Source organism: Brassica napus, chromosome C2 (genome assembly GCF_020379485.1).
Source record: "Brassica napus cultivar Da-Ae chromosome C2, Da-Ae, whole genome shotgun sequence".
In the NCBI taxonomy this organism is placed as follows: Eukaryota; Viridiplantae; Streptophyta; class Magnoliopsida; order Brassicales; family Brassicaceae; genus Brassica; species Brassica napus.
The window spans coordinates 48908909-48936399 of record NC_063445.1 but is presented as its reverse complement, the minus strand read 5'-3'; the positions used below and the strand labels follow the sequence as shown (position 1 = coordinate 48936399).

The following is a 27491-nucleotide window of genomic DNA, read 5'->3' as shown; positions in this document are numbered from 1 at the left end:
CTAGACTAATAATACAAAGGGAATTCCACAATGACTGGTTAATGTGTTGAGGGAATTAGGTACCTTCTTTTTTTTAAGAATTAATATACATGTAAATAAATTTTAATTTTTCATTTGCTTTAACTTTTATGCAAAGTTCTGTATTTCTCATATCCTATTATATTATCTGCATATCCTACCATGATAGATTTTTACAAAACACATGAGCGAACAATATTCCAACATAGATATACGTGTATATTCAGGGCTATCTGTATCTATAATATACATAAATAAATCCTTTTTGGATGCGTAGTTTCGAGTTTAAGATTAGTCTAGGGATTAATTAAGTATGTAATGATAACGAAATCAATATTGATTATGGTTGTTAAGTTTCAAGCATTTTAAAGTCAGAATCAATTGACAATGAATATGTTGAGTGGTGATTTATAGTATTACTTATGTCATATTTATATTTCTGGCTTATAATAAAGTATTTGACATGTCTTTTCAAAATGATGGGGTTTTCCCACCATCTCAAACTAAATATTATTCGCCAATTGATAACATTCTTCTGTTTTTGAAAAATAATTGATAACATTCTTGACTCAGGATATGCATTTCTTACAGTTCTACTTGGATAGTTGGATCAAAATATCTTAGTGTTTAAAATTTTATGAACTTCTGATTTTAGAATAATTATTAATAATCTCTCAATTTTATTTACTGAAATTCTTCCTTTCATGTTTTTTGAAAATATATCAAGTTAGTAAATGAACAAAGCTTAAGACAAAGAACGTAAATCCGAATGGATATATATAATGTTGTCAATAAATTAAACAAATTGGGGATGTAGCTCAAATGGTAGAGCGCTCGCTTTGCATGCGAGAGGCACAGAGTTCGATCTCCCGCATCTCCACAATTTTTTTTTATGCATGTTTTTTTTTCAATTTAGAATACATTCATTACTCGCACCATTTTATCTAACTTCTAAATTTGCTCTCTCACAGATACAAATCCTAAAACATTCCCCTGGTAGAAGTTTAACAGATTCAGAAACTTAATAATTTGTAAATAACTCATTTACTATCATCTCAGGCCTTCAAAAACAGAAACAATACAATTTCGAAAATAAATAAAAGACGTTATCTTGTTTACAAAATTGAGGAGCAAACAAAAATTGGATGAATGAAAAAATTTATATATAGCTACAGTAGTGTTCCTTCCAGACCAAAAATTACAAAGAATATTGAATCTCACTCTTTTCTTCTACCCATAGCTACAACTTCCACTCTTACAAAACCTTCGTCAACTGTTCTTCTGTCTGAGAAAAGAATAATTTCTTTACAGAGCTATAGCAGGAGGCATAGTTTGGATCTGTTTAGAACAAATAACTGTACACAAACATCAGAATAATCCCTTCGTTAGACGCTCAGTATTTGATTCAGATACACAAGTAAGAGAGAAGAGAGAACTTACCCGTTAAAAGACATGTGTAGTAGTGACTGGTGAGTGTTGTTAATGGTGTGAAAGAAGAATATACACGCAGCAAGTTATTTTTGGAGAAATGGTTTTTGACAGACAAGAAGTCTTTGGTCGCTACCGTCTTGAAGATCAATGACACGTGCTTCCCAACGCACTCGAGTCGCTAGTGCACGTGCCATCTCTATTACTCCCACCTTGTCGCTTATAACAACCCATCCCTATTATAGTAATCACACACACACAAAGGTCAAGTTTATTATATGGGAAGATAAGAAAAAGAAAAAAAAAACAAGAATGGTGTTTATAAAATGAACCTCTGGGCGAAGAATCCGATCCATCTCCAAGAACAAGTCCATTAAGCTGCACCGTTCTGAGCTAACATGTGTGAGAAGTTCATTGGCATGAAGCATGTCATATGTTCTTGGATATGTTGGGAATGGTTCACACCAGTTATGGAGAACACCGGCAAAGCCACGATCAAGTATGAGAGGAAGTGTGTTACGTGCATTGACCGGGACAACGTTCATCACCCAAGCGGACTTTTCTTGGTCGAGTAAAGCAGAGTTTAAGTTGCCAAAACGAGCATTCATGTCCATTACATTGCGTATCATGTTAAAAGGAGGGAGAGGATCTTCATCACCAGGTCTCTTTGGGTGGTCTGAGAATATCAAGGGTGTAAGCAAGGACCAGTAGTTCTTAAGTGCTGTTCTCCATAGTTCTGTATCCTCCAAGAACTCTTCAGGCTTTAAACCATGAATCTCAAGCTCAGCTGAGGTAGTCCTGTTCTGAATAGGTATCCAGCGTTTGCTTGTTGTACCGCTTATACATGGAACCAGTGGGTGGTAATAAGGAGCACTATCTCCATCTTTGCAAAGAGGTATTGAATCTTGCGACCTGTACACAACATGTAATATTAGTTTCGTCCCACCAGTCACTCGAACTGGGGACCTCTGACACAAAAGCCAGGGTCCTTTCCAGATGAGCTAATGATATTTGGTCGATATACACTTTCAGAGGCAAGAACATATATCATGATCATACTTACCGAGACGAACAGCAATTTGAATCTGCAGTTTTCTGCCAAAGAAACGTCTCATCCTGCTGCCCTATCGGACTCCAACAGATTTTCTTAGACAGCTCGTTCACTCGTGTTGTGATGCTTGTTTTCTTCGTGTCTGGCGAGTTTCCCTGTGCTTTGTTCGTGGGAGAAGTTAAAACAAAGTACCCTCCCGGTTTCAGAACACGATCCACTTCCAAAAGCAGCATTGCATCTGCTCAAGAGACAGACAGAAAACGTCATCACATGACATCAGCACATAACTCAAAATTGTGACACTAGTAGTTAAGTTACCTTTGATGTCCCAAGTAATGCCACACTGAGCACAGTGGACCATGTCAAAAGACAATGCAGGATACGGAAGCTGTTTTGAGAAGAAACTGCCGATCATTGCAGGAAGGCCTCTCTCTAAAGCTAACTGGACTTGGCTCCCAGTTGCCTCATACTCAGCTATACATATAGGCATCAGGTTTAGAGACACTAAATGTGCACCAAAGCTTCCAAATCCGCAACCAATGTCTAACACAGTCCGTACCTGCAAGCATCATCAGAACACTGATCATAAGCTCATTAATTAAGAAACTCCCTCCATTTCATCCGTTTCATATTAAGTGTCGTTTTATCCTTTATATTTTGTTTCATTAAAAGTGTTTTTTTTTTTTTAACATTTTCAATGCATATAAGTTTTTATCCTTAATTTTAGATCATTAATTAACAAAATAATGTATTAAATAATATTTTTTTTAATTTGTATGCAAAAACTTCAACAATTATTATGAAACAAGAGGAAATAATAATCTCCAAGAAGACTTACACCCGCTTGAGCAAACTCAGTGTCACTTCCTAAGCCAATCATCTCAGCGATCTGACGAGCATAGTCTTTGACCCCATCAAAGATCAGCCCATCTTCCGAGTGAAATGCGATTTGATTCTCTTCAAGCAACATTAACCTCGTTGTAACGGTTCCTGAAGAAAGAAACTGGTCTTTGGTTATCTTGACGTTCCCATTCCATATGATATCTCTACCAAGTGGCCACCTAAGTGGTATCTTATAGTCTCTTGGAGGACGTACTACACATCTCTCCTTCTCTCTCTCAAACTCGCAGTGTCGGTCCAACACGTCACCCTCTTGAAGCCCAGCAAGGAGATTCTCCGTTGAGTTGTAACAAGGCACGCAGCTCTCTCTTTCTTTACCACAGAGAGGAAACTCTTTTAGAGTAGTTCCTAAGGAGAGAGACCTTAGGTCCAGATAATCAACAGCAGCTTGCTCCTTGATCCTCCTGTAGCTGCTATAAACGTTGGGGACGAGTGTTGAAGAAGTAGAAGCGTCGTATGAAGTGGATGACAACGGTGCTAAGATGGTAACAAGAGCTACAAGACCAAGGATTAATAAAAGCAAGGATTTGATCCGTGGTTTGAGACCAAACACAGAGGAAAGACTCTTGAACCAAGGACTTGTCATGTCAAAAACAACTATCTTAACCTTCCTCTTGCTGTCCTAATCTTTGTAAAGATTCTGACAAAGTCCAAATCTTGAAGTAGTACATAGTCTCATCACCTGATCAAGCCCATTTGTGGAAAGCTTTCACAATCCTAAGAACAACAGGGCTAAGTCTTTCCACTCTTATGATCCAAATCAGGAAATGGGCACTTGAAGAGAGATGTAATGCAGCAAAAATAAGTTAAACAGCTCAAGGCGATGCCAATCACACTACCTGCAAACAGAACTTCAGATCAAAATCTCCCAAAACAGAAACATTACTTAAAGTAGTTAGTCAAAAACATAAGCCAATTTTGCACTTTTTGTCACGAAATTTGACGTAATAAACTCAATTTTGAAACTTTCACGATGAGATCTCGAGTATGACGAACGAGATGAGAGACCAGATCGGATTAGAAAACATTGAATGTAGGAAACAAAACAAAAATTCACGACAAAGACTGTAATGAATTTAAGGGTTTTTGAGATGCGTACCTGTAATAATAGATTGCGAAAAAGGATTTAGCTTTGGACCAACAATGGCAAAAGTTAGAGACAAAGAGACCAGAGACAAGAGTCAGAGAATGAGAATGAGAGAGAGATTCCAATTATACGGGCTCTAGCTTTTAGCAGCTCTATAACCTTTTTCTTTTTCTGCTGTGTTGAGTTCGTTTATGGTTTTTTTTCTTCTGAATAAAGTTCTGTTAAATGAGATGATTAAGAAAATTAATTAAAGCGATTAAATTATATTCCCTCCATTCTCGAAATGAGATGTTTTAGATTTTTTACTTGTTCCACAAAGATAAATTTTTTATATGTTTAAAGTATTTTTTATATTTTTAAGAAACATCAAATGAAAATATTTGAATTGATTAAATTTCATTGGTAAAAAATTATTAGAAAACGTATAAATAATTATTGAGTTTTTAATAAGAGTGAACATTTTAGAAAATATTAGTTTTGAGAACAGAGGGAAGGAGGGAGGGAGTAGTTAGATCTTGAAAAGTGTGTAAGTAACTTTTTGAAAAAAACAAGGAAAATCATTTCGTTAACTTTATTCCAGCAATGACAACAGTCATGAAAGAACCAAGCGGTAGGCCTGAGACTTTTTATCCGAGATCCAGATTCGATCTGAGATCCGTTCCGGATCCGCTCCGAAAATAGGATATTTGGGGTGTTCGGATCCGAATCCGGATAGTAAAATCTTGGATCCGTGCAAACCGAATCCAGATCCGGATATCTTAATTTTTAGGTCCGGATATCCGGATCCGGATCCGTATTTTTAAAATACATTAAATTTTTTAATTTTATTAATATTTATATTTGATATATTAATATTTATATATAAATTAATCTTATAATATTATATTTTAGTTTTTAAAATATTATAAACATATATAAATATATTTATAAATATTTAATTTATGTATTATATTAAAAAAATAGTATTTTTTGTTAAAAAAATTATTTTTAATTATTTTGACGGATCCGGATCCGGATCCGGATCCGGATATCCGCGGATAATAGAATATCGAGACGGATATCCGAAACCCGGATATCCGAAAACAACGAATCCGGATCCGGATATTAAATCCACGGATTCGGATACCCTAACTTTCCCGGATATCCGGATCCGTCCCAGGGCTACCAAGCGGAGGGGAATAGTTGCAATTTACTTTTTTTGTTGGCATTTAATAAATTGGTCTCTTTTTCTCTTTTATTTTATTGTTTTCTTGAAATTCATTCACACGAAATAAAGGCACTTTTAATTAATTAATACATGCTGTCGTCGGTGAGCAATAATAATCCACTATAAAAATTTCCTGATTTTAACTTTTTTTGGCTAGAAAAACTCTATTTTTTTGCTAAAAAAACTATCTTTTATTGATATTAGGTTAAAGTTTTTATATGTTTTGAGGAAACATAAAATTATGTTTAAACTTCGATCATCAGTTTAAATTTTAATTTTTGAAATTATCTGTTTAACTCACTTAAATAACTCTCTATCTTTTAATACACCAATATATTATTTTTATTTTTAAATTTAGTTTTCTCAAATAATACTAACTCAAGATATTTCAAAAAATCGTCTTTACTAGTAAAATCGTAAACACTAATTAACCCACATGTTCTCAATACATAAAACTTGACATAATAAAGATAATGAAAAACAAACGCACTAAAACCACGTTCCATTCCCATTATACATTTTCATTCATTTCCATACCAGTTGGAAAGATGAACATTTTTCATTGTGCTGCCAATTCCATATGGCTGTATTTTTATTGGAAAATGTTAAACATATGTACAAACAATACACTGCCACATTATCATACATTTATCTCTGCTTATGAAGTCTCTCTCTCATATACATAAAATTAATTTAAACTTTGAGCATCATTTTAAATTTTAATTTTTAAAATTATTTTTTTAACTCCCCTAAAATAGCTTTCTATCCTTTAATAAACCAATATATTATTTCTATTTTTAAATTCTTTTTTTCTCAAATAATATCAACTCAAGACACTTCAAGAAATCATCTTTAGTAGTAAAGTCGTAAACACTAATTAACCTACATGTTCTCAATACATAAACCTTGACATAATAAAGATAATAAAAAACAAACGCACTAAAACCACTTTCCATTTCCATAATACGTTTTCATTCCTTTTCATACCGGTTGGAATGAGCCAATTCCATATGGTTGTATTTTTACTAGAAAATGATAAACATATATACAAACAATACACTGCCACATTATCATGCACTTATAATAAAATAATGTATTCAAACCATACAAACTAGATAAATTACCAAAAAAAAAACATCTAATGAACTAATATGTTTTATGTTATTAACACTACATATATAATTTTGATATTAGAAAAATTTGATCATCACTAAAAATTTTATTTGAAAAACAAATCGTAACACATATCCAAATGATCAAAAATAAAATAAACACACATAAATCAAACAGTCAGAATATCAAAAAAAAGATAAAATAAGATATTAAAACAGATAAAACATGTTCAACATCATTTGAAATTGTCTAGTAATAAATCAATACATTTTATGGTTATCAAAATTATGTTGAGGATGTTAATTTATAACACATGATAATTAATTAATGTTGTCGAGTGATCATATAGTTTGTATAGTTCTTAGTTACATTATTTTTATCTAGATATATAATCAATCATGTGGTGTCATATTGTTCATGTAACTAATAATCATTTTTCCTTTTATATTCCTAAACAACCACCATGAATATATTAACCATGCCACAAAAATGGAACTTAAGTTTATGCGATCAAAATCAAGAAGATAATTTTTTTTGTTAAAGATGCAGTTTAAATATTCTTTTTAAATACAACTTTAGGTAGTTTCTACCATCAAAATATTTTACTTGAACTGGCTGCATCCTATCTGCACAATCTTATTCTTCTGTCACCTCATCTAGCTCGTAAGAATCTTTAAAGTTTTAAGTTTGGATAGTTAGAGAATCTTTATGCCAATTTTTTTCCGAAATCAACCGCTTTAGTTAGATAGTCTACAAGAGTCTATGAACACACATGAACGGAAATGATTCTCAATTATGATTCAAAGCAGGGTATAGCTCGAAAAGAACATCAATGTCTGCTATCAGTTTAAGGGAACCCGGTTAAACCAAACCGAATACGAACCGAACCGAAACCAATCCAAACTAAACTAATTATGGTTTGCTTCAGTTGAAAAAATTCTGAAACCAAAATAATCAAACCGAATCCAAATTAAACCGATAAAATAACCGAAGTACCCACTCCTAATCATCGTGAATTGAAAAATCTAGGTTAGGGGTTAACTCAATTTGGGGACTTTTGAAAAGTTGGGGAAACACTTGTCCATGTGCAAAGTTTGACTTTTGAATCAAAATTAAAGTTACCCAATACTCAATTAGAAAAGTAAACCGACTTTGGTTCTTACGATTAATCATTATTGTCGGTCGGATGTTTTAAACTCATCCATCAAAATCAAAGTGATATCTTTTGCCTCTAAATATTGAAAGTTTCCATATGTAAATAAAGAAAGTGACTAAAACTTTTGGTTCTTACCATTCAGGTCTTTAATTAAAAACAAGGGATTGAAGCGACCTTTTGATGCTGAAGATATGCAAGAGTGCAATGCTAACCACGTAAGACCATGATTAACCACAGTCTCTTAACTGGGGTTTTTAGCTTCGGCTAAGAGACGGTTCTTAGTTTTTCTTAGATTTTAACTATGAAAAGATAAGAACCGTCTCTTAAATAAAAGATATAAGAACATAAATATCGGTGTATCTTAGCCCGATATCTTGCATAAATTGGGCTCGAAATTAAATAAAAAAAAGCCGAAATAATGAAGAAACGAAGTGGATTGTCCTTAGTTAAGAAGTTTTGGTCTTGTGTCCTTAGTGCCACCTGTTTACTTGCGATTGGACGGTGGAATTGGGATAGGGCAATTGCGTTTTGCCTCTTCTTTCTTTTGCATGTTCTCCCGAGTCTCTCTCTCGACGGCGATATCGGGCATCTTCAGTTACGGTCCCCAAATCATCCCGATTACTACGCGGCTCGGCAATTTTGACGGCGAAAGGCTCCGTCGACCCTGCTCTGCTATCTCACCGAAAGCGGCGCCGCCTATTTCAATCGAAAAGGTATTTCTTCCTCAATCCCTAGCTTTGAGATTTTGTGGTTCTTCTTGTGGCTTTAACTCCTCCGCATGTGGGTCTAGTTTGTTTTTCTTGTGATGAAATGAATGTCGTTTGCGATTGAATATTTTCCGTTTTAAATAAGTTCATTTGAGATCCACTTCTTCGCTTTGATAGATTCATAGATTAGAGCTCGAGTAGTTCTAGTAGTAAGTTCAATATTCTTGAGATCCACTAGTTCGTATTGATAGATTGATTGTATTGATCCACTGTCTTCGCTTTGATAGATCTGTTTCCTTTTGTATTGTTTAGATTCTGTCTACTTTCATGAGTTCCAGTATTTCCTTTTGATAGGTTTGTAATTCCGTTTGCGTTTATATTGTATGTGTTTTGAAATAATTTTCTCTCTACTCTCATCAACAATAACACAAATTATCACATTCATTAGAGCTCGAGCTAGTTGTTATTGGTTTATTGGTAGTGATTTGACTCTAGTTGTTAATGCTAAAGTGAGTAGACAAGGCAAGTGTGATGGTAACTAAATTGATATCCAAGTGTGATGGTAACTAAATTGTATTGCGTATTGAAGTTTAGTTTGGGCTAGATAGTTTCTTTAATGAGTTGACAAGGAAACAACTTAAGTTTGTTGTGAACGATTGCTGCGTAGTTCTGTCTTGATGTAACTAAATTGATATGACAAGTGTGTGATTAGACTTAGGTAGATAATGGTACTTAAACCAACTGTCTTTTTAATTTAAAGAAATTGAGATATGTGTAATAACTTCTGATTAGACTTAGGTAGATAATGGTTAGTTGTTGTAACTTATTACTTGTTTAGCTTTCACATATTATTAAATCCCATCCATAGTTCATTCATCAACCACATCTATACTCGTCTTTCTCTCATCTTTCTTTACTATTCTGCTTTATTTTCGAAAAAATCTTATCTCTGTTCCTGGTGCTATGGATTCAAAGAATCCATATAGCCAGTATACTAGCTATGTCGGGCTTCTTCACAGCCAACGTGAAAATGTTGGCAATGAAAACTTTCCTTATGAAAGTTTTCCTTCTAGTGTATACCCCGGAGCCTCAGAAATTCCTCCTTTCAGTTCCCAACAATCTGAGGCTCCAGCTACACCTGAAGACACACCCGCGGAGCATCGGGAGAAAAAAAAATGGACTTCAGCTGATGACGAGGTTCTTATCAGCGCCTGGCTTAACACATCTAAGGATGCGCTTGTTGGCAATGATCAGAAGTCAGGCACCTTCTGGCAACGAGTTGGAGATTACTATGCATCAAGTCCTCATGTTAGAGCGGGCGGTGAGAAGACAAAGCATAACCATTGTAAGCAGAGGTGGCATAAGATCAACGAATGGACGAACAAGTTCTGTGGAGCATTCACTGCTGCAGAGAGACAAAAGGCCAGTGGACAGAGTGAGAACGACATTCTAAAACTGGCTCATGAAATCTACTACGCGGACCACAAGCATAAGTTTACCATTGAGCATGCGTGGTGTGTCCTGAGATATGAACAGAAATGGTTAAGCCTGAACCCGCCTAAAACTACTTTCAGTTCTAAAAAAAACAAGTGAGCCCGTTTCGCAAAACTCAAGCACCAATGTTGGTGACGTAGGTGACGTTGGTGACGTTGAGATGCGACCCGAAAGTGTGAAGGCTGCTAAAGCAAGAAGGAATAATGGTAAAGGGAAGGATCTTGAGGAGTATAAGACTATGTGTGAGCTGAAGATGGAAGATTTGATGATGAAGGAGAAACTATCCAACTCGCCATTCTTGACACTCTCCTTGCTAAGAAGGAACCACTTAGTGAGGCTGAAGAAGTTGTCAAGAATAAACTTTTAGCCCAGTATTTCTAACTATGGTCGTAGAAGTTCCCATTGATAATGTCGTTCTCTGATTTCCTTTTAAATTATGTCTTTTAAGTTATGAATATTGTAGTTCTTGTTTTAATGATGCAAAAAATTTATGTTTCCTGGTTGCTTAAGTCAGACATCTTCTCGTATTAATATATGCGCATTACGCTACACCTAGCCTTCTTGATTAATGATGCAAAAAATCTATGTACTTACGTTTTTATTATTATCAGGTAACACAAGCAATGGGACTGGATTATAGCTACACACAGCCTTCTGAATCGGAGGACTACGGTTTAGGAGACTCAGCAGACAGTGGCTACAGCCTAACCGAAGCTGAGTTTGAAGCTGATATACTGCTGGACCAAGCTGAGATTGAAGCCTCGCGGGTTCAGTACCCTCCGCAGCCTGAGGTCGAGTTCGGTTTCCCGAAGGAATGCTACTGTGGTGGCAAACCGCTTGTAGCCACATCTTACACAAGGAATGATCCGGGGCGAAAGTACTACACCTGTGAGAACGTCGACGACGGAGACTACCACGTTTGGAAATGGTGGGACGTGGCGGTAATGGAAGAGATGAGAGCCATGGATATGCAGGTTGGCCAGCTCGCTGAGAAGGTAGATCATCTAGCATTTGCAAGTGACTACGAGACATATCTAAACCAGGTAAACTCTACGTTTGGTAATGAGATTGAACAAAAAATTGATAGGCTTGATAAGTTAGTCCTTGAGTTAGGTAAGAAGAAAACAAGGGGTTTGAATAGGTTAGAATTCGTTGTTGCTTTAATGGTTTTTGTTCTAGTTGTACTAGGAATGGTACTCATGTTTAAGTAACGGGCCAGAATGTGTTAGAACTCGTTGTTGATGTTTTAATTTTTTCAAGTGAACTTGGATTGTACTAGTCTTCTTCGGATTGTATTAACTGCGCATGATTTTGTTGTAATATGTCTGTAATGTATGGATCAGAACAATGTCCACTGTTTTGTATTATAATATGTTATGAGTTATGTGTGTGCATGTTTGGTAATAACAACACCAAACAAACTATCCAATTGGTAACATATATAGATCCAAAAACGGTATAACGTGATGCTCATAAACAAGTGACTTCTTTGAATCAAAAACCAAAATCAGTCCACAACAAAACAATCAAGAAGGTGTCTATCAACGATTAAAGAATCTAATCTCTACTAAAATCGATTAGCAAAAAGGACACTCATTACCTAAAAGAAGTTGTGCACACTGTCCACAACAAAACAATCAAGAATCACAAGCTGCATTTATAAATTGAAAGATATTTCAATAAGGTTCACATGTGATTGTTTGTTTGTTTACACAACTACACAATCAAATATCACAAGATGGATACTTCCAAATAACAAAGCTTCACAGGAGTTTCACAACCTCCAATTCTCAAGCTATAAATATTGCATCTTCTTCCCATTATCATTCACAACTCTCCACTCTTCAAAATAATTTCTTTTTTTTTCTATTTCTATGGCATCTTCTTCCCATTATCATTACCACCAAGATAATGATGACGAGTTTGATCTTGATACCCCATTTGAAGAATTTTTTAACACCTATGCCCCTATTCCAGAACCAAAAGAGAGAAAAAACGTATTTTTATAGAGAGAAACCGGGAAGAAGGCCACAACCAGCTTTGGAATGATTATTTTAGCGAGAATCCAGCAGACTCTCGCAGTTTATTTCGGCGACGGTTTCGAATGAACAAATCTTTGTTCCTGAAAATTGTGCATCGTCTCTCCACCGAAATACCGTATTTTCAACCATCAGAAGATGCAACCGGACGGTCAAGTCTTTCACCTCTACAAAACTGTACTGCAACAATTCGTCAATTGGCATACGGTGGTGCGGCTGATACAGTAGACGAATATGTCCGTCTTGCTGAATCAACAGCTCGAAAATGTTTGCACAATTTTACCGCCGAAATAATCACCTTGTTTGGCGATGAATACCTACGACGTCCCACACCGGAGGATCTGGAAAGACTACTACATATCGGAGAAGAACGTGGAATTCCGGGGATGATTGGAAGCATCGACTGTATGCATTGGGAGTGGAAGAATTGCCCCACCGCTTGGAAAGGAATGTATTCACGAGGAACCGAAAAACCAACAATTGTGTTGGAGGCAGTGGCTTCTTATGACCTATGGATATGGCACGCGTTTTTTGGAGCTCCAGGTACTATGAACGATCTTAATATTCTTGATCGATCACCCGTTTTTGATGACATTATTAACGGAATAGCGCCACAACTGAACTTCTATGTTAATGGTAATCCGTACCATTTGGCATGTTATCTCACAGATGGTATATATCTGAAATGGGCGACTTTTATTCAATCTATCCGACTACCACAAGGTGAGAAACATTCATTATTTGTTAAAACCTAAGAATCAGTTCGAAAAGATGTTGAGCGTGCCTTCGGAGTCCTGCAAGCTAGATTTGCCGTTGTCAGAAATCCGTCTAAGTTATGGGATAAAGAGAAAATATGAAATATTATGAGAGCATGTATCATACTCCATAATATGATTGTCGAAGATGAACGGTCATCATTCACTCAGTATAACAAATTTGAGTTTCAAGAAAGAGAAGAAGTGGATACATTTTCCGTCAACATGCCTTCGAATCTCGGCAGTACAATGGATCGTCGAACGAGCCTTCGGAATAGACAAGCCCATGAACAATTAAAAAATGATCTGATTGAAAATATATGGGCTAAATTTGGACATTTTCCAAATAACATATAATTTATAAGTTTCTATGATTTGAATAAGTTGTGTGTTTGCTTTTATTTCTGAAGTTTGTATTTTTTTTTATGAAATGTAATAAAATGTTTGTAATTTTCTATTAAATGAATAATTTTTTTTTTCTTATTAGTTATTCAACTTATAATGGTAATATGTTTTATCTTATATATGTTACTAGTTATTTCAAAAAAAAAAAATTAACCCAAGGACCAACAAAAAGTCCCACCGATAATCACCATTTTCATTAAAAGTCCTTAACAATGTCCTAATCTAGAAATAACAATAAAAAAAACTCTAAGGACCACCAAATAAATCCCATTGATAATCATCTTAGCTCCAAAACTGTAAAAAAAAAAAAAAAAAAAAAATTGTCAAATCATGAGTTTAGAACCCCGGTTAAGAGACCGGGGTTAATCATGAGTTAAGAACCCCGACCAAGACACCTGAACAAAATAGACGAATCGCATGTTTATCTAGAGAAGACAGGTGCCTTAGGTACTGTTGTAACCCCACTATTGTCTAAAACGTTCACTTGTCTTAGGTGCCTTAGGTACTGTTGTAAGAGCATGCGCATCGACGTATTTAGAAGGGGTCATGGGCTCGGTATCATATGGGCCGAAATTAAAAAAAAAAATTGATTTAAATCGGTGATCCGGTTCATGGGAGTGAACCCGTATGATACGGGTTCATGGCACGTGTCGACGAAACAGTGGCCACGCGATATCGCGTCGAAGCGGAGAAAAAAAGGGATTCGCGTGAGAGGAATCATTTTCTCTTCTCCTTTCGAAAACTAGGGTTTCTCGTTCTCGGAGGCGATTTCTCGTGCGACGCCGACTGTGGGTGATTTAGTGGTTCTAATCAACGTCGGACTCTCTCCCCGACGAGCTGAGGTCAGTATCGATAGCTTTCACGGTTTGATTTAACGGATTTGGGCTCCAAAGCGTTGTCGGTGAATCTAAATCGATTTGGGGGTTTCGAGGGAGGGTTCAAAATTGATATGGGGGTTTTGATTTATTGTTTGAAATCTTCATGCGGGTTCGATTTAGGGTTTGTTTATGGGATTTGAGATCGATTTGGGGGTTTCTAGTTAGGGTTCTTAATCGAGTTTGTGTTTGCGATTTACTGATGATTTTGTTCTAATCATTTATGTTTCCAGTACAGATGGATCCCGCAGAAGAGATAAGAGAGACAAAAAGGCAAAAGTAGTACATCGATATGGTAGGATACGTGGCTGATTCCGAAAACGGTATTCCGACGAGGTGTCCCTGTGGTGGGACAATCATTCACGAGGTTCGGGGGAAGGACAACTATGACACTCTTCCTGGGAAGCATTTTTTCACCTGCAAAAACTACGAGGTAAGCGGTTCTTCTCATTTCACTTATTTGGAATAATAATTTGATTTTCAAACGAGATTCTGATATGTGTTTTTGTTGTAAACAAGGCTGACGGGTTACATTATCGTCAGCCTTGGGTGATAGGTGTCGAGGAGCATATCGAACGTCTCAGTAAGCGTTTGGAGGAGGTTGAGATGGTGATCAAGTGGATGCCGGAGCTCACTAAACAAATTGAGAGACTAGAGGTAAAGCCACTTATTTTTTTTTTAATAATTTTGTCATATTGTTCTTCAGATTTTATTAAGTGACTAACACAATGTCATTGTTGTTTCCATGTCCAGGCAGAGGTTAAAGACCTAACTGTGCAGGTTGATAACCTCAATGGAGAGGTTTACAACCTCTCTGTGCAGGTGGCGGACTTGGAGAAGCTCTGCTTCGACTGAAAAAGAAAAGGTAACAGTTAACTACACTGCTTAACTACACTGGTAGCTAGGTAGACGTATTGAATGGTCGAGTTTTAAAAAATTAACTACATTGGTAGCTAGGTAGACGTATTAGAGTACAATTGCCGGTTTGGTTGGTTGCGTAATGAATGGTCGACTTTAAAAAAAATGATTTGATGTTTATTGAATGCTATATGTGTAGTACTTGTTGTGTAATTAACTATAATCAATGTTAGGTGGTTAGGGTATGTTTAATTTTCTTGTCCTTTCAAACACAATACTACTTTAAAAACATAAGCAATCCACGCAATCCACATCTGAAAACACAAACCAAAATTTTAAAACTTTAATCGAAAACCAAATGGATCCTTTTTCCCTTAACTCTCCCGGTTTTGTTAACCTCCTCACTTCCCAGAGTAGTCAGCCAATAGATTTAGGGTGTTCAGAGGTTCCTAAACCTGCTGAAAGGCGAAAGTGGACAACGAAAGAAGATGTGGTGCTGATCAGTGCTTGGCTCAACACCAGCAAGGATCCAATCGTGAGTAATGAGCAAAAGGCATGAGCTTTTTGGAAGCGAATAGAGGAGTATGTAAATGCTAGCCCTCTGCTTGTTGGCTCCGTTCCTAGGGAGTGGAGTCAATGTAAGCAGAGGTGGGGAAGGGTGAATGAGCAGGTGTGCAAGTTTGTGGGAAGTCATGAAGCCGCTTTCAAGGAGCAGGCGAGTGGACAAAACGAGAATGATGTCATGAAGGCTGCGCATGACATCTTCTTTAATGACTACCATGCGAAGTTCACACTGGAACATTGTTGGAGAGAGCTTAGGTTTGATCAAAAATGGAGATCACATTCTTTGTCGAGAGAGGGTGCAAAGGAGAAAAGGAAGGAACCTGCGGAGGAGGTGGCTGCGGAGGAAGATGTTAGGCCACCTGGTATTAAGGCTAGCAAAGCATCCAAACGAAAGAAGCACGGGAATGAAGCAGCGTTTGATCAGATTGAGAGCATATTAGCCACGAAAAATCACATATCCAAACAGAAAATCCTTGACCGTTTGCTAGCAAAAAATGAAGATAAACTTTATGCTCAAGAAGTGTGTCTAAAAAATAAACTAATCTCTGAAATGCTTTGATTTGGTGAGAGGCTACTTTGTTAATGAATTTTTGAGTAGGTTATTGGTTAATGTGAACTTTTGTTGCTTTAAGTATATTGATTATGATATATCTGAACCAAATGCTAACAGTATGTATTGCTTTGTAGGTCACGGGTTGCAGGTGGATGCGTGTGGAGGTGGATGCTTGTAAGATAGTCTCGGTTTCTGCTTGTAGGTGTAGGTAATATCAGGTCACGGGTTGATGCTTGTAGGTGTAGGTTTGATTCACGGGAGAGTGTAGTATTTTGTCTCATTCTACACTTGTTTTAGGTTCATCGGATTTTAAGGGTGTATGTACCCACATTTTCTCTTTTGTAACTCACGGGTGTATGTACCCGTGAAACTTGAATCACTTGCATGTTAAAAACTTGTCTCTCTATATATATGAACTCTAGTTCACTTAAAGTTCTGCATCAAAACTTGTCTCTCTATATATATGTAAAACTTGTCTCACAATACCATTCACCACTGCCTTCTATGCATCTCAACCACGATCACCACTAACCATTCACCACTGCCTTCTATTCATCACAACCACGATCACCACTAACCATTCACCACTGCCTTTGATTCTGCTCAACCTCTACTTGTCATCAAACATTGAGGTTAGTTTTGTTCAAAACTTGGCTTTAATACCATGATAAACACACTAGGTAGTGAAACTTTTATGCTTGCGCAAGTGAGTTAAAGAAAACCCTAAATCAAGAAAAAAAATTGTTCATTTAAATTATAAAACCCTAATCAAGAAAAAAAATTGTTCATTTAATTTATAAAACCCTAATGAAGGAAAAAAAAATTGTTCATTTAATTTATAAAACCCTAATGAAGGAAAAAAAATGGTCATTTAAATTATAAAACCCTAAATCAAGAAAAAAAAATTGTTCATTTAAATTATAAAACCCTAATCAAGGAAAAAAATTGTTCATTTAATTTATAAAACCCTAATGAAGGAAAAAAAATTGTTCATTTAATTTATAAAACCCTAATCAAGGAAAAAAAATTGGTCATTTAAATTATAAAACCCTAAATCAAGAAAAAAAATTCATTTAAATTATAAAACCCTAATCAAGAAAAAAAAAACTTTAAATACATACTATATAGAGGAGAAAAAAATTAAAAATATATAGCCCCTTTTGCCTTATGTAGGAAGGAAAAGATCATCAAATTTCATCAACAATGTCTTCCTCATCATCAAGTGATGAAGCAGATAAAGCTTTTGATGAAATGGTCGACGAAGTAGTTGATAATTTCATAGACACAATAGTTGATGGTCAAACCAACAAACCGAAGAGACGAGCTTATATCGAAAGAGACCGAGAACAAGGACACAATCAACTATGGAAAGACTATTTCATGGAAAATCCTACATACCCACCTGAAATGTTTAGGCGGCGTTTCCGAATGAACAAGCCATTGTTCCTTCGCATTGTCGATCACCTAAGTAGTGAAGTTCCCTACTTTAGCAAAGGAGAGATGCTTCCGGAAGGTACGGGCTATCTCCACTTCAAAAATGTACGGCAGCTATACGTATGCTCGCATATGGTCAATCGGGAGACAGAAATGACGAATATCTCCGACTTGGTGATAGTACATCACGTTTATGTTTGGAAAATTTCACTGATGCGATAATACAATTGTTTGGAGATGAGTATCTACGAAGCCCTACACCAGAAGATCTTCAACGATTACTCGATGTTGGAGAGGTACGCGGGTTTCCAGGGATGATAGGCAGCATCGACTGTATGCATTGGGAGTGGAAAAACTGCCCAACGGCTTGGAAAGGTCAGTTCACACGGGGTTCAGGAAAGCCGACAATTGTCTTAGAAGCCGTGGCATCACAAGATCTTTGGATATGGCACGCATTTTTCGGCTTACCAGGTACACTCAACGATATCAATGTTCTTGATCGGTCACCTGTTTTTGATGACATCTTACATGGTCGAGCACCTAAAGTTAAGTTCAAGGTCAACAACCACACTTATCGTATGGCCTACTATCTTACTGACGGAATTTATCCAAACTGGTCAACATTTATCCAATCCATCCCACTTCCTAAAGGTCCTAAAGCCGACAAATTTGCAGAAAAGCAAGAATCCGCCAGAAAAGATGTCGAACGGGCTTTTGGAGTATTGCAGTCGAGGTTTGCAATTGTTAAAAACCCAGCTCTACAATGGGACAAGGAAAAGATAGGAAAGATAATGAGAACTTGTGTCATATTGCACAATATGATTGTAGAGAACGAACGACACGGATACGCTCAAATAAATACTTCTGAGTTCGAATCAGGAGAGTCAAGCAGAAGTTCAAAGGTGACAACCAGAGAAAGTATTCATGCCGGTGATATGTTAGGCATGCGCAGAGAAGTTCGAGATCAAGAGAAGCATGCTCGTTTGAAAGCTGATTTAATGGAAAATATTTGGCAAAAGTTTGGTGATGAAGATGAATAAACTTTGTTTGTTTTTCTATTTCTCAATTTATGTAATCTACTTTTTTAATGTATTGAATAAATAGTTTTCAAAAATTTAATAATATTTTAAATATTTTATTCTTATTTTCTGAATAATTTGAATATTAAAAAAAAAATATTATTTTATTGTTATGAACTCTTTCTTCAGGTTCACCAATGCAGAAAAAAACAAATAAAGGTTCATGACTATTCATGGACCCAACAAAAAATATTAAAAAAAACTTGTGAACCACCAATGCTCATGCTCTAACCCCACTATTGTCTACTTTATAAGGCCGTCTATCTATTTATTTCAAATAAAAATTAAATAGCCTCTTTTTTTTTATTAAACAAAATCTACAAAAGTAATATCGCAAAACTAAACCCTTCAAAGCCTTGAAGAGGTTAGTTGATAAGCTTTTTGGATGTACCTTTCTATACTAAGAATGCTATACATAACTTGTGGGACAAGTAAAACAAAAACGAGTCCAAGTTGAATCATGTCTCCTCCTCGTGCTTCACTTGGATCCAACGACCAGTATTAGATGAATCAGCTCCTTCTCTTTTTCGACGACTAAAGAAACCGATAAGATACCCCAAAACGACTCCCAAAACCATCACACTTGCTCCTTCAATGTACCACAACACCTCAAATTCAGATTTAGATCCCAAGCTTGAATCTTTACCATCATCATCACTACTACCGCTAATAACTTCCCCTGAAGCCAAAATCTCAACCACATCATGAACTTCTCCATCATGGTTCCCCACATAAGAAATAGTAAGCCTTTCCTTATCAGCAACCAACCGAGTGTACCCAAACTCGCCTCCACGGTACATCGACCGAGCAGGCTGAGGAAAGATCGGTACATCCGGATGATTAGGCCTCGGTTCCCAAATCGGTTGCGTCTCTTTCCCAGCCATACCGATCACAAGATGAACAGGGCTCCCATGCCAACGCTCACCACAAGTGTTGTTACTAATGGGACAAAACCTCTCGTATCTATGAACATGTCCCCATAACGCAACCGTCACGTTGTTCTCAACGAACAACGGTTCCAAATGCTCAATCATCTTCACTCTTACCGCTATATCACTACCTTTAGTACTCGTAGTGTACATCGGTCTATGCCCTTGCACAACAACAAACGGCGTCTTGCTCCTATTCACAGACTCTAAATCACTCTTGACGAAACGATACTGCTTCCCTCCTTTGAGAAAATCCGTCTCTGTGGAAATATAAACGAAATGGACCGAGCCCATGTCGTAAGAATAGTAAAGGTTCCGAACCTTAGCTTCGGATGAGTTTCCAGGCATGTTGAACTTAACACTATACGGCACACCACACTCACCGCCACTGTCTTTACCGTAAACGTACGCAGCCCAATCCGGCTTCCATGGCTGCATAGGCCAGTCATACTCGTGGTTACCGATGCAAACATGGTACGGGACTTTCGAAGCAATAGGCTCGATCTGAGCGAAGAACTCGTCCCATATCCACGAGTAGCCTTTAGCATAGCTTATATCACCGATGTGTGACACTATCGCTGCTTTATCATTACCTAGAGATTTAATGTCACGTAAGATCCATTTCACGGTTGATAAACTCTCCTCTTCTCCGCGGATGAACGTTCTGTAAGGAGTGGAGCATCCCATGTCTCCGAACATGAAGGCCAAGGTTTGGTCTGAATCGTCGTTACGAGAGACGAAGCTGTGGATCTCGCTCCATCCTTTGGACTCGCTCCCGACCTGGTAATAGTACTTGACTCCTGGTTTTAAGCTCTTCATGACGGCGTCGAATGTCCAGCCTGGATCTCTCCAACCGATTGTTGTATTCGCTGGCGCGTGGCACATACGCTCCCTCTCGTAACTAACTCCACGCGCTTTAACCGTGTTGTTTAGTCTCTCTTTAACCTCTCCGTATCGAGCTATCCGCTCTACGCCGTCTCCTGTAACGAACATCACTCGCATTTCGTTAACCGTATCCGTGTAGCTTAAATGGATCTGCTCCGGCCGGTTAGCAGATAACCGAAAATTTAACCGTTTTGATTCGGTTAAGAGATGGCGAGTTCCGGGTAAAGGGTTATGGTCGTGGTCGTTGCGTTTGGGGTTGATTTCGGATTGGGTCCAGCGGAAGATCCGGAAGGAGTAATCGGATCGGAGATTGGTCAAAGGAAGGGAGATGGAGCCCGACCCGGATTTCCAATCGGGCGAATCGGAGAGGAATTTGTAGCCTATGAAGTGGTCGTGGGGAGATTCCGGCGGAGAGTAGATTCCTAGCCAGTCGAGATCGGAGGGTGATTCGACGCCGGTCCATTGGATCGTGACGGGGTCGCCGGATCGGTTTAGGGTTTGAGGGCTGAATGAGATCGTTGGTGTGGAGTGAACGGAGGAGATCAAGAGGAAGAAGAAGGAAGAGTAAACGGCGATCATGGTGACGGTGGAGATGGTGGTTAGTTGAAAAGTCAACGTTTTTTTAGTTTGTTGGGTTTTGTGTGTTTGGGTTTTGGTAATAAATCACTTTTTTAGCTTTTAAGGAGTGATTATTAAGTCATTTTTGAAACCAAACTTGATTTATGACATGGCAACTTCTAAAAAGACTTTGATATTTTTATTTTACCTTTATTTGACCAAACTTCTTTTGTCGCAAGATTTTAATAAAGCAGACTAGTCATGAACTTGGCATTGGCGTGTTAAGATGATGCGTTTGTCTTGTCTCTGTTTCAGACACAAAACAGAGGATACCCGCGCACACACCCAAATTTATACTGGAGTATGAATAAAAGATTTAAAACATTTAGTGAGGTGAAATAATGGAACGGGGGAGATTCAAAGGGGTGACCTGAGAACACAATACTCAATGGTTTCAGTGGAAATCTTAAAGAAACAAGAGGATCCGTGTTCTCATGACACTCCTTTGAGATTTCACCTGTTGTTTTTCGCTTCTCCATGCATTACGTAAAGGGAAGTTCTTCCTTTTATATAAAATTACATAGTACTTTTCTTCTTCGTATTCGTTTTTGTTTACTTCTGTTTATGTCATGACAATGTCGTCATCTTGCTGCCACATTTTTTTTATAGTATGTGTGGTCATCTTCACGACATCTTTTAATGTTACTCAACTAAAGTTAGGCTCGGACATATATCAACAGTTGGGCTTTGAGCCCACCTGAAACCCATTGAAAGCCTTCTGTTATTTCAAAGTTTACTTTACTCTACCGACAAAGTCAATGGTCAGAGCTGGATAGCCACTATCGTGGCCACCGGTTCTATTTTCCCGTGCCACCCATCAAATCTTCAACCAACTAATCCTTACCTATTGAATGTTTTCAAGAAAATATGTGGTGCAAGAAAAGAAGTAGTGGATAATAATTAATAAAGAATAAAGGCAGAGTAGAATAGTGGACAAAGGAAAAAAAAAAATTCCTGACGTCCAATAAATATCTTGTTATTGTACATTTCGACATTCAAGATTGACAAAGACAAACAAGAAACATGGATTTCCTCTCCGATCAACTAAAAAAGAAGTTCTCCGACAAGAAACCGGAAAGTTCAAAACCGGAAAGTTCAAAACCGGAGACGAACCACAACAAAAACAAACCCGGTCATGCCGGTCCAACAACTCATAGCGGACATAGGCCAGCTACCAACGCTGAGCTCATGGCTAGTGCTAAGATTGTAGCCGAAGCTGCTCAAGCCGCTGCTCGCAATGAGACTGCCAAGCTAGACAAAGCTAAAGTCGCCGGAGCCACCGCTGATATTCTCGACGCCGCCGGTAGGTACGGCAAGTTTGATGAAAAAAGGGGTGTGGGTCAGTACCTCGAAAAGGCTGAAAATTATCTCCACAAGTATGAAACTTCACACTCTCACTCCTCCAGTGGTGGCAGCCACGGCGGTGGTGGTCACGGTGGAGGTGCTGGAGAACCGGCGGGTAAGAAAGGGGATGAGAAATCGGGAAGTGGTAGCCATGGGTTTGGAGACTATGCTAAGATGGCTCAAGGTTTCATGAAGTGATTAATGTTTTAATTAGTAGATCAGTGTTTTTTTTTATCAATCCGTTGGATCTGTGTATGGTGTTGGAACTTGCTGATGTAAAATACTGTTTTATTTCCCTTTTATTTTCTAAAAAATGTTGATCAATTCATGTTCTTCTCTACACATGAAGAAGTTACGTGCAATGGACATAATTTTCAAATAAAGCTCGAGTTAATTGCACTTTTCCTTCAGTTGAGAAGCCTTAGAATCTTGAAAACAAGTGAGATTTTTTTTTATTATCATATAAAAGGAATATATATTTCTGAAAAAAGCTTTTTATTATCATTTTTTAAAAAATCTTGAGGATTTCTCATCTTATCTCCTCCTAAGAAGTCATTTACCATCCTCTACAAAAAAAAAAAAATCTAGAGGCAATGATGCAAACAAAAATTCCTACTTTCACTCGACCAAGCTTAACTCTCCATGAAACAAGAGCAGTTCATCATCCTCGTATCTCCATGGCTCTATGCTCCTCTTCCTCCTCCTCATCACCATCGCCTTTTCACCATATTCTCTGCAAGTCCACCTTTCCTCTCGCTGCCTCACTCACCCTTCTCCTCTCTCCTTGCCCCGGTAACTACACTATTCAATTTTCATCTCATTCAATATAATATATGTATCATCATCATAATTTGTGTATTCTCGGATCATGGTCAGCTGAAGCAGGCTTAATGTCCGGAAGTCCCGGAATAGAATCAATTCCCGGTCCGGAATTACCAAAGCTCGAGTTCCTTGACCGTTTCAATGGTACTATACTCTTTCAAATTCTTGAATTCTTTATGTTTTGTCTGCCTGCTTCAAGAAAAATGCTTGTTAATTGCAGCTAAAAACCAGAAGTTCTACGCTGAAAATGATTCAAGGTTCAAAGAATCTCCAATACTCAAGAAGCTACTCGAGAACTCCAAACTAAACAAAGAAAAGTAAGTAAAAATCTCATCATTTGGTTCCTTCATGCATGCCCATTTGGTCTTCTAAGTGGTACAGAGCCAAGATTGTGGACATGTGACATTGGTGTTGTGTCTTTTTTTCTTAATCCTTCAGGAATGAAAAAGCTATTCAAGACAAGTATTGTCTAAGAGGAGCAGAGTAGGGAGTAGGAGACTGTTCAACCAATGGAATGACAGATGAAGAGAAGGAGCAATTCATCACAATGTTGAAGAAGAAAACTGGTCTTGAATAACATTTTCAAAATCACATTTTCAAAATCACATTTATGTATGTTGAATTAGAGAATGAGAGAATCTATGCTAATGTAGATCAATCAAATCATTTTGATATCCACGAGAGAAAGTGAAGCAATATCATTCACAACCACTGATTTATCTATCAGCTTCAGAGCCTTCATCTTCTTTATCAGCATCAACCGCCACAATGTCCTCTGGTTTCTTCTCGTTGGCCACAAACAGCTTGAAGACATGAAAGGCCTCTATCTGAATGTTCTTGATTGGTTCTCTAAGTAGATTCATCATGATTCTAAAATTATCGAAACTCCTCACCTGAGTTCGAACGATCCATCAACACATGTCTCTTCATAAAGTAGCTTCCTTTCTCCAGCAACTTCGTGTTGTACTCTATCATCTTAAGTAACTCCGTACAATCTGTTTCAAAGATAACGAAATGGATGTTTTTATCACGACTTATTCTTGGGTTCACCGAACTCTAAGTTCACCCGCCTCCTATTGTGTTATTTCATATTCGATATCTTGTAAACAAAAAATATTGTCAAATTATATTATTTTTTTAAAATTAAAAAGTAAAAAAAAAATAACTAAAAAATAGTAGTAATTACAAAAAAAAAATATTTTTAACGTCTTCAACAAAACATTAAATCCTAAATCCTAATCCTTAAACCCTAAATCATAAACCCTAAACCCTTGGGTAAACCCTAAACTGTAGGATAAATCTTAAACTCTAAATCAAAATCACTAAACACTAAAACACTCAAGGGTTTAGGCTTTAGGATTTAGGGTTTAGAGTTTTAGGGTTTATTGTTTTTATTTAGAGTTTAAGATTTATTCAAGGGTTTGGGGTTTACCCGAGGGTTCAAAGTTTACCCAAGGATTTAAAATTTACCCAATGGTTTAGATTTACCCAAAGGTTTAGGGATTATGATTTAGGGTTCATGTTTCGCTGACGACGTTAAAAAGATTTTTTTTAATTCTTTTTTCTGTAACTGCTATTTTTTTTTTACTTTTTTATTTTAAAAACATAATATAACTTGATAATATTTTGTTTCCTTTTTTAAAAGATATCGAATTTGAAATAATGAAATCTTATTGGCTGGTGAACCCAAAAATAACTATTTTATCACACAGCTTATATAACATGGATTTATTGGATGGTTATTTTAGTTTCAGTGAATAAACCAAAGTGAATCACAACTAAACCGGTATTCGGATTGAGATGAAGTCGCCGGTACGAACATGAAGTTGGTTTTTGAAATGATTTGTAACCCCTCTGGCTGAGCTAGATGTTTGTAGAATAATTGCACTAGTGCTGAGCTAAAATTATTGTTAGCCTCTCTGCTGTAATATGGTTTTATTATTGGGTCCCACCGCATCTTCTCATCATCCAATCATTTTATTCGCTTTAAAACTATTCTTGCATTTTCTACAAAAAAAAAAAGTAACAATTTATAAATTCTAAATTAGATTTTGAACTAATTAATTTTCAGAAAGGGGAAACTTTAGTTTGCAAATTCAAATTAGACGGTTAGCGAGTCTTCTTCCTCGTTTATTTAATAAAATATCTTAAAAGTTTTCGTAGTTTGAAAATTAAGCCAAATATAGCGGTAATTAATTAAACTGGAAAAGTAGATAGGAAACGCCGTCGTTCGGTATATCTTTCGAACAATTGGCCAAATGGAAACATGTGAGTCGCCGTTTTCACTCTGTTCTGTCACACTTTTAAAAGCTGTCTTTACTCTCTGAGAGAATCTAGAGGAGAAGAAAATGGAGAAAGCGTTAACGAAAGTGACGAGTTTCAAAGTGGGAGGTTCATGGATCTCGAAGAAAGCTAAGGAAGAGCTCTCTAACATCACCACTGACCTCACTGTGAGTGCTCCTGTGATGAATCTTGATTTTTTTCTTGCTTCTTTATTTTTCTCTGGGTGTTTGCATGTAATTCCTGTGTGAAACTGATGGGTTTGATCGCATTTGGGTTTAAGGTTTTGCGTTTGGTTAAAAAAGGGATTCTATTGTTCAAAATCTTGTGTAGTGGATGTTACAAAACTCTGGAAGAATCATAGATCTAGGAAGATCTGATTAACTGTTTACTAGAAAAGATGAATTCTTTTAGCAATGATGTGTTCATGTTATTGCTTTTGACCTAAGCTAAGAGCCCTACATTGAGTTGATGTCAATTCTATGACTATTCAAGTAACATGATCTATAGGTTACCTTCTATGTCTGTCTTTATAGGTTTGGCTATTTATTTTTGATATATGGTTTATTCTGCACTTGTTTGTGTTGTTCATTGCTACAAATTGGAAACATAATGTTTATAATTGATTCAGTACTCGGTCAGTTTGAACATTGTTCTCTTGTACCATTGCCTCAAAAAAGAAACATAATGTTGATGTTTCTTTTTTCTTTTCCAGACTTTCTCTAGTACCGTTGAAGAGAAAGCCAAATGGGTTTTTAACAAGCTTAAAGGTAAACACCATTTTTATTAGTCTCATTGATAAACAATCTAGGAAGATTCCGACAATTCCTAACCTGATGTTCCTCTTTTAAAACAGGGAAACCACTCAAAAGCTTACCAGATCTTCTCAAAGAATACAACTTACCACCAGGACTCTTCCCACAGAACATAATCTGCTACGAATTCGACGAGACAAAGAACAAACTTACGGTCTTCTTCTCTACACCCTGCGAAGTCACATTCAAAGATGGATCAGCCATAAGGTACGCTACACGCGTGAAAGGGATATTGCTTAGAGGCAAACTGATGGGTGTTGAAGGAATGAAGACCAAAGTGTTGGTTTGGGTCAAAGTCACGACAATCTCAGTCGAGAGCTCGAAATCAGACAAGCTATGGTTCACTGCCGGTGTTAAGAAGTCTCGATCCAAGAATGTTTATGATACGCCACATGATGCTATCAAAGTCGTTGGAGAGTCTTAAGATGGGTTATTATCATATTTGATTTATGAATTTCATATTGGTTATTTGGGTTTATTTGCATATTGGAAAGAGGTATATATATAACTCTCATTATGGTCAAATGTGTTTGTGTTTCCATGGCGCTCATGTTTCTTACATTATGCAAGAAATCAAAAATCTTTTTCAAAATAGTGACATTGAAAGTAACCAACGGTTATTGTTATATTTTTGTTGGCTTATTGTTTAAAACTCAGAAGTTATATAGTACTATGAAATTTTAGGTCACATTTTAAGTTGCGCTATGAATGTTATATGGTTTGAGTAGGCATGGGCATTCGGGGTTCCAATCGGATTTCGGTTTTGTCTAATTGGGTGTTGATTTTTTGGGTTTATCAAAATCAGCTTCATTCGGGTTATATGAAAGTTTGGTTCGAGACCGGTTCGGGTTCAGGTCATGGTTAGTAAAGCTTCAAAGAACCGGTAAAATCCGATGTACTTTCGGATTCAGATCCCAATCGGTTCTTCGGTTTAAAAGTACATGATTTGTACCTATTTTGTAGCCAAAACATAAGTAAAATCGATTCAAAAATAAGAAATGAACATCAAATGTAATCATTAAAAATCAAACAAAAGGTAAACATAGTTATTAATTGAAGAAAACTAAATAAATGA

At 36.9% G+C, this 27491-nt stretch overlaps 5 protein-coding genes across 6 annotated transcripts; 3 read left to right on the top strand and 2 right to left on the bottom strand.

Moving 5' to 3' along the window:
- Positions 1 to 1086: 1086 nt before the first annotated feature.
- LOC111212224 (probable methyltransferase PMT5) lies at positions 1087 to 4681 on the bottom strand. 2 transcript variants are annotated; one of them, XM_022713676.2, is made up of 7 exons: positions 4497 to 4681; positions 3336 to 4236; positions 2816 to 3056; positions 2510 to 2735; positions 1779 to 2358; positions 1459 to 1682; positions 1087 to 1373 (listed from the first exon to the last, which is right to left on the bottom strand). In XM_022713676.2, exons 2-6 carry the CDS (start codon positions 3981 to 3983, stop codon positions 1533 to 1535), a joined length of 1845 nt encoding a protein of 614 aa, XP_022569397.1. In that variant the 5' UTR covers positions 3984 to 4236; positions 4497 to 4681; the 3' UTR covers positions 1087 to 1373; positions 1459 to 1532. The 2 variants fall into 2 exon arrangements, with proteins under 2 accessions (XP_022569397.1, XP_022569398.1); XM_022713677.2 differs by having other exon boundaries at positions 1087 to 1356.
- A 14320-nt stretch (positions 4682 to 19001) lies between these two features.
- On the bottom strand, positions 19002 to 21650 carry LOC106382071 (probable inactive purple acid phosphatase 9). The gene has a single exon (XM_013822032.3). The coding sequence runs from the start codon at positions 21114 to 21116 to the stop codon at positions 19182 to 19184; it is 1935 nt and encodes a 644-aa protein (XP_013677486.1). The 5' UTR covers positions 21117 to 21650; the 3' UTR covers positions 19002 to 19181.
- A 528-nt stretch (positions 21651 to 22178) lies between these two features.
- BNAC02G35030D (nodulin-related protein 1) lies at positions 22179 to 22898 on the top strand. Its single transcript, XM_013822033.3, has one exon. It carries the CDS (start codon positions 22179 to 22181, stop codon positions 22695 to 22697), a length of 519 nt encoding a protein of 172 aa, XP_013677487.1. The 3' UTR covers positions 22698 to 22898.
- Positions 22899 to 23063: 165 nt separating this feature from the next.
- On the top strand, positions 23064 to 24047 carry BNAC02G35020D. Its single transcript, XM_013822034.3, has 4 exons — positions 23064 to 23291; positions 23376 to 23465; positions 23542 to 23638; positions 23760 to 24047. Exons 1-4 carry the CDS (start codon positions 23093 to 23095, stop codon positions 23806 to 23808), a joined length of 435 nt encoding a protein of 144 aa, XP_013677488.1. The 5' UTR covers positions 23064 to 23092; the 3' UTR covers positions 23809 to 24047.
- A 1480-nt stretch (positions 24048 to 25527) lies between these two features.
- BNAC02G35000D (uncharacterized protein At5g01610) lies at positions 25528 to 27008 on the top strand. The gene is made up of 3 exons (XM_013819670.3): positions 25528 to 25771; positions 26317 to 26371; positions 26458 to 27008. The coding sequence occupies exons 1-3, from the start codon at positions 25670 to 25672 to the stop codon at positions 26838 to 26840; spliced, it is 540 nt and encodes a 179-aa protein (XP_013675124.1). The 5' UTR covers positions 25528 to 25669; the 3' UTR covers positions 26841 to 27008.
- Positions 27009 to 27491: the final 483 nt, after the last annotated feature.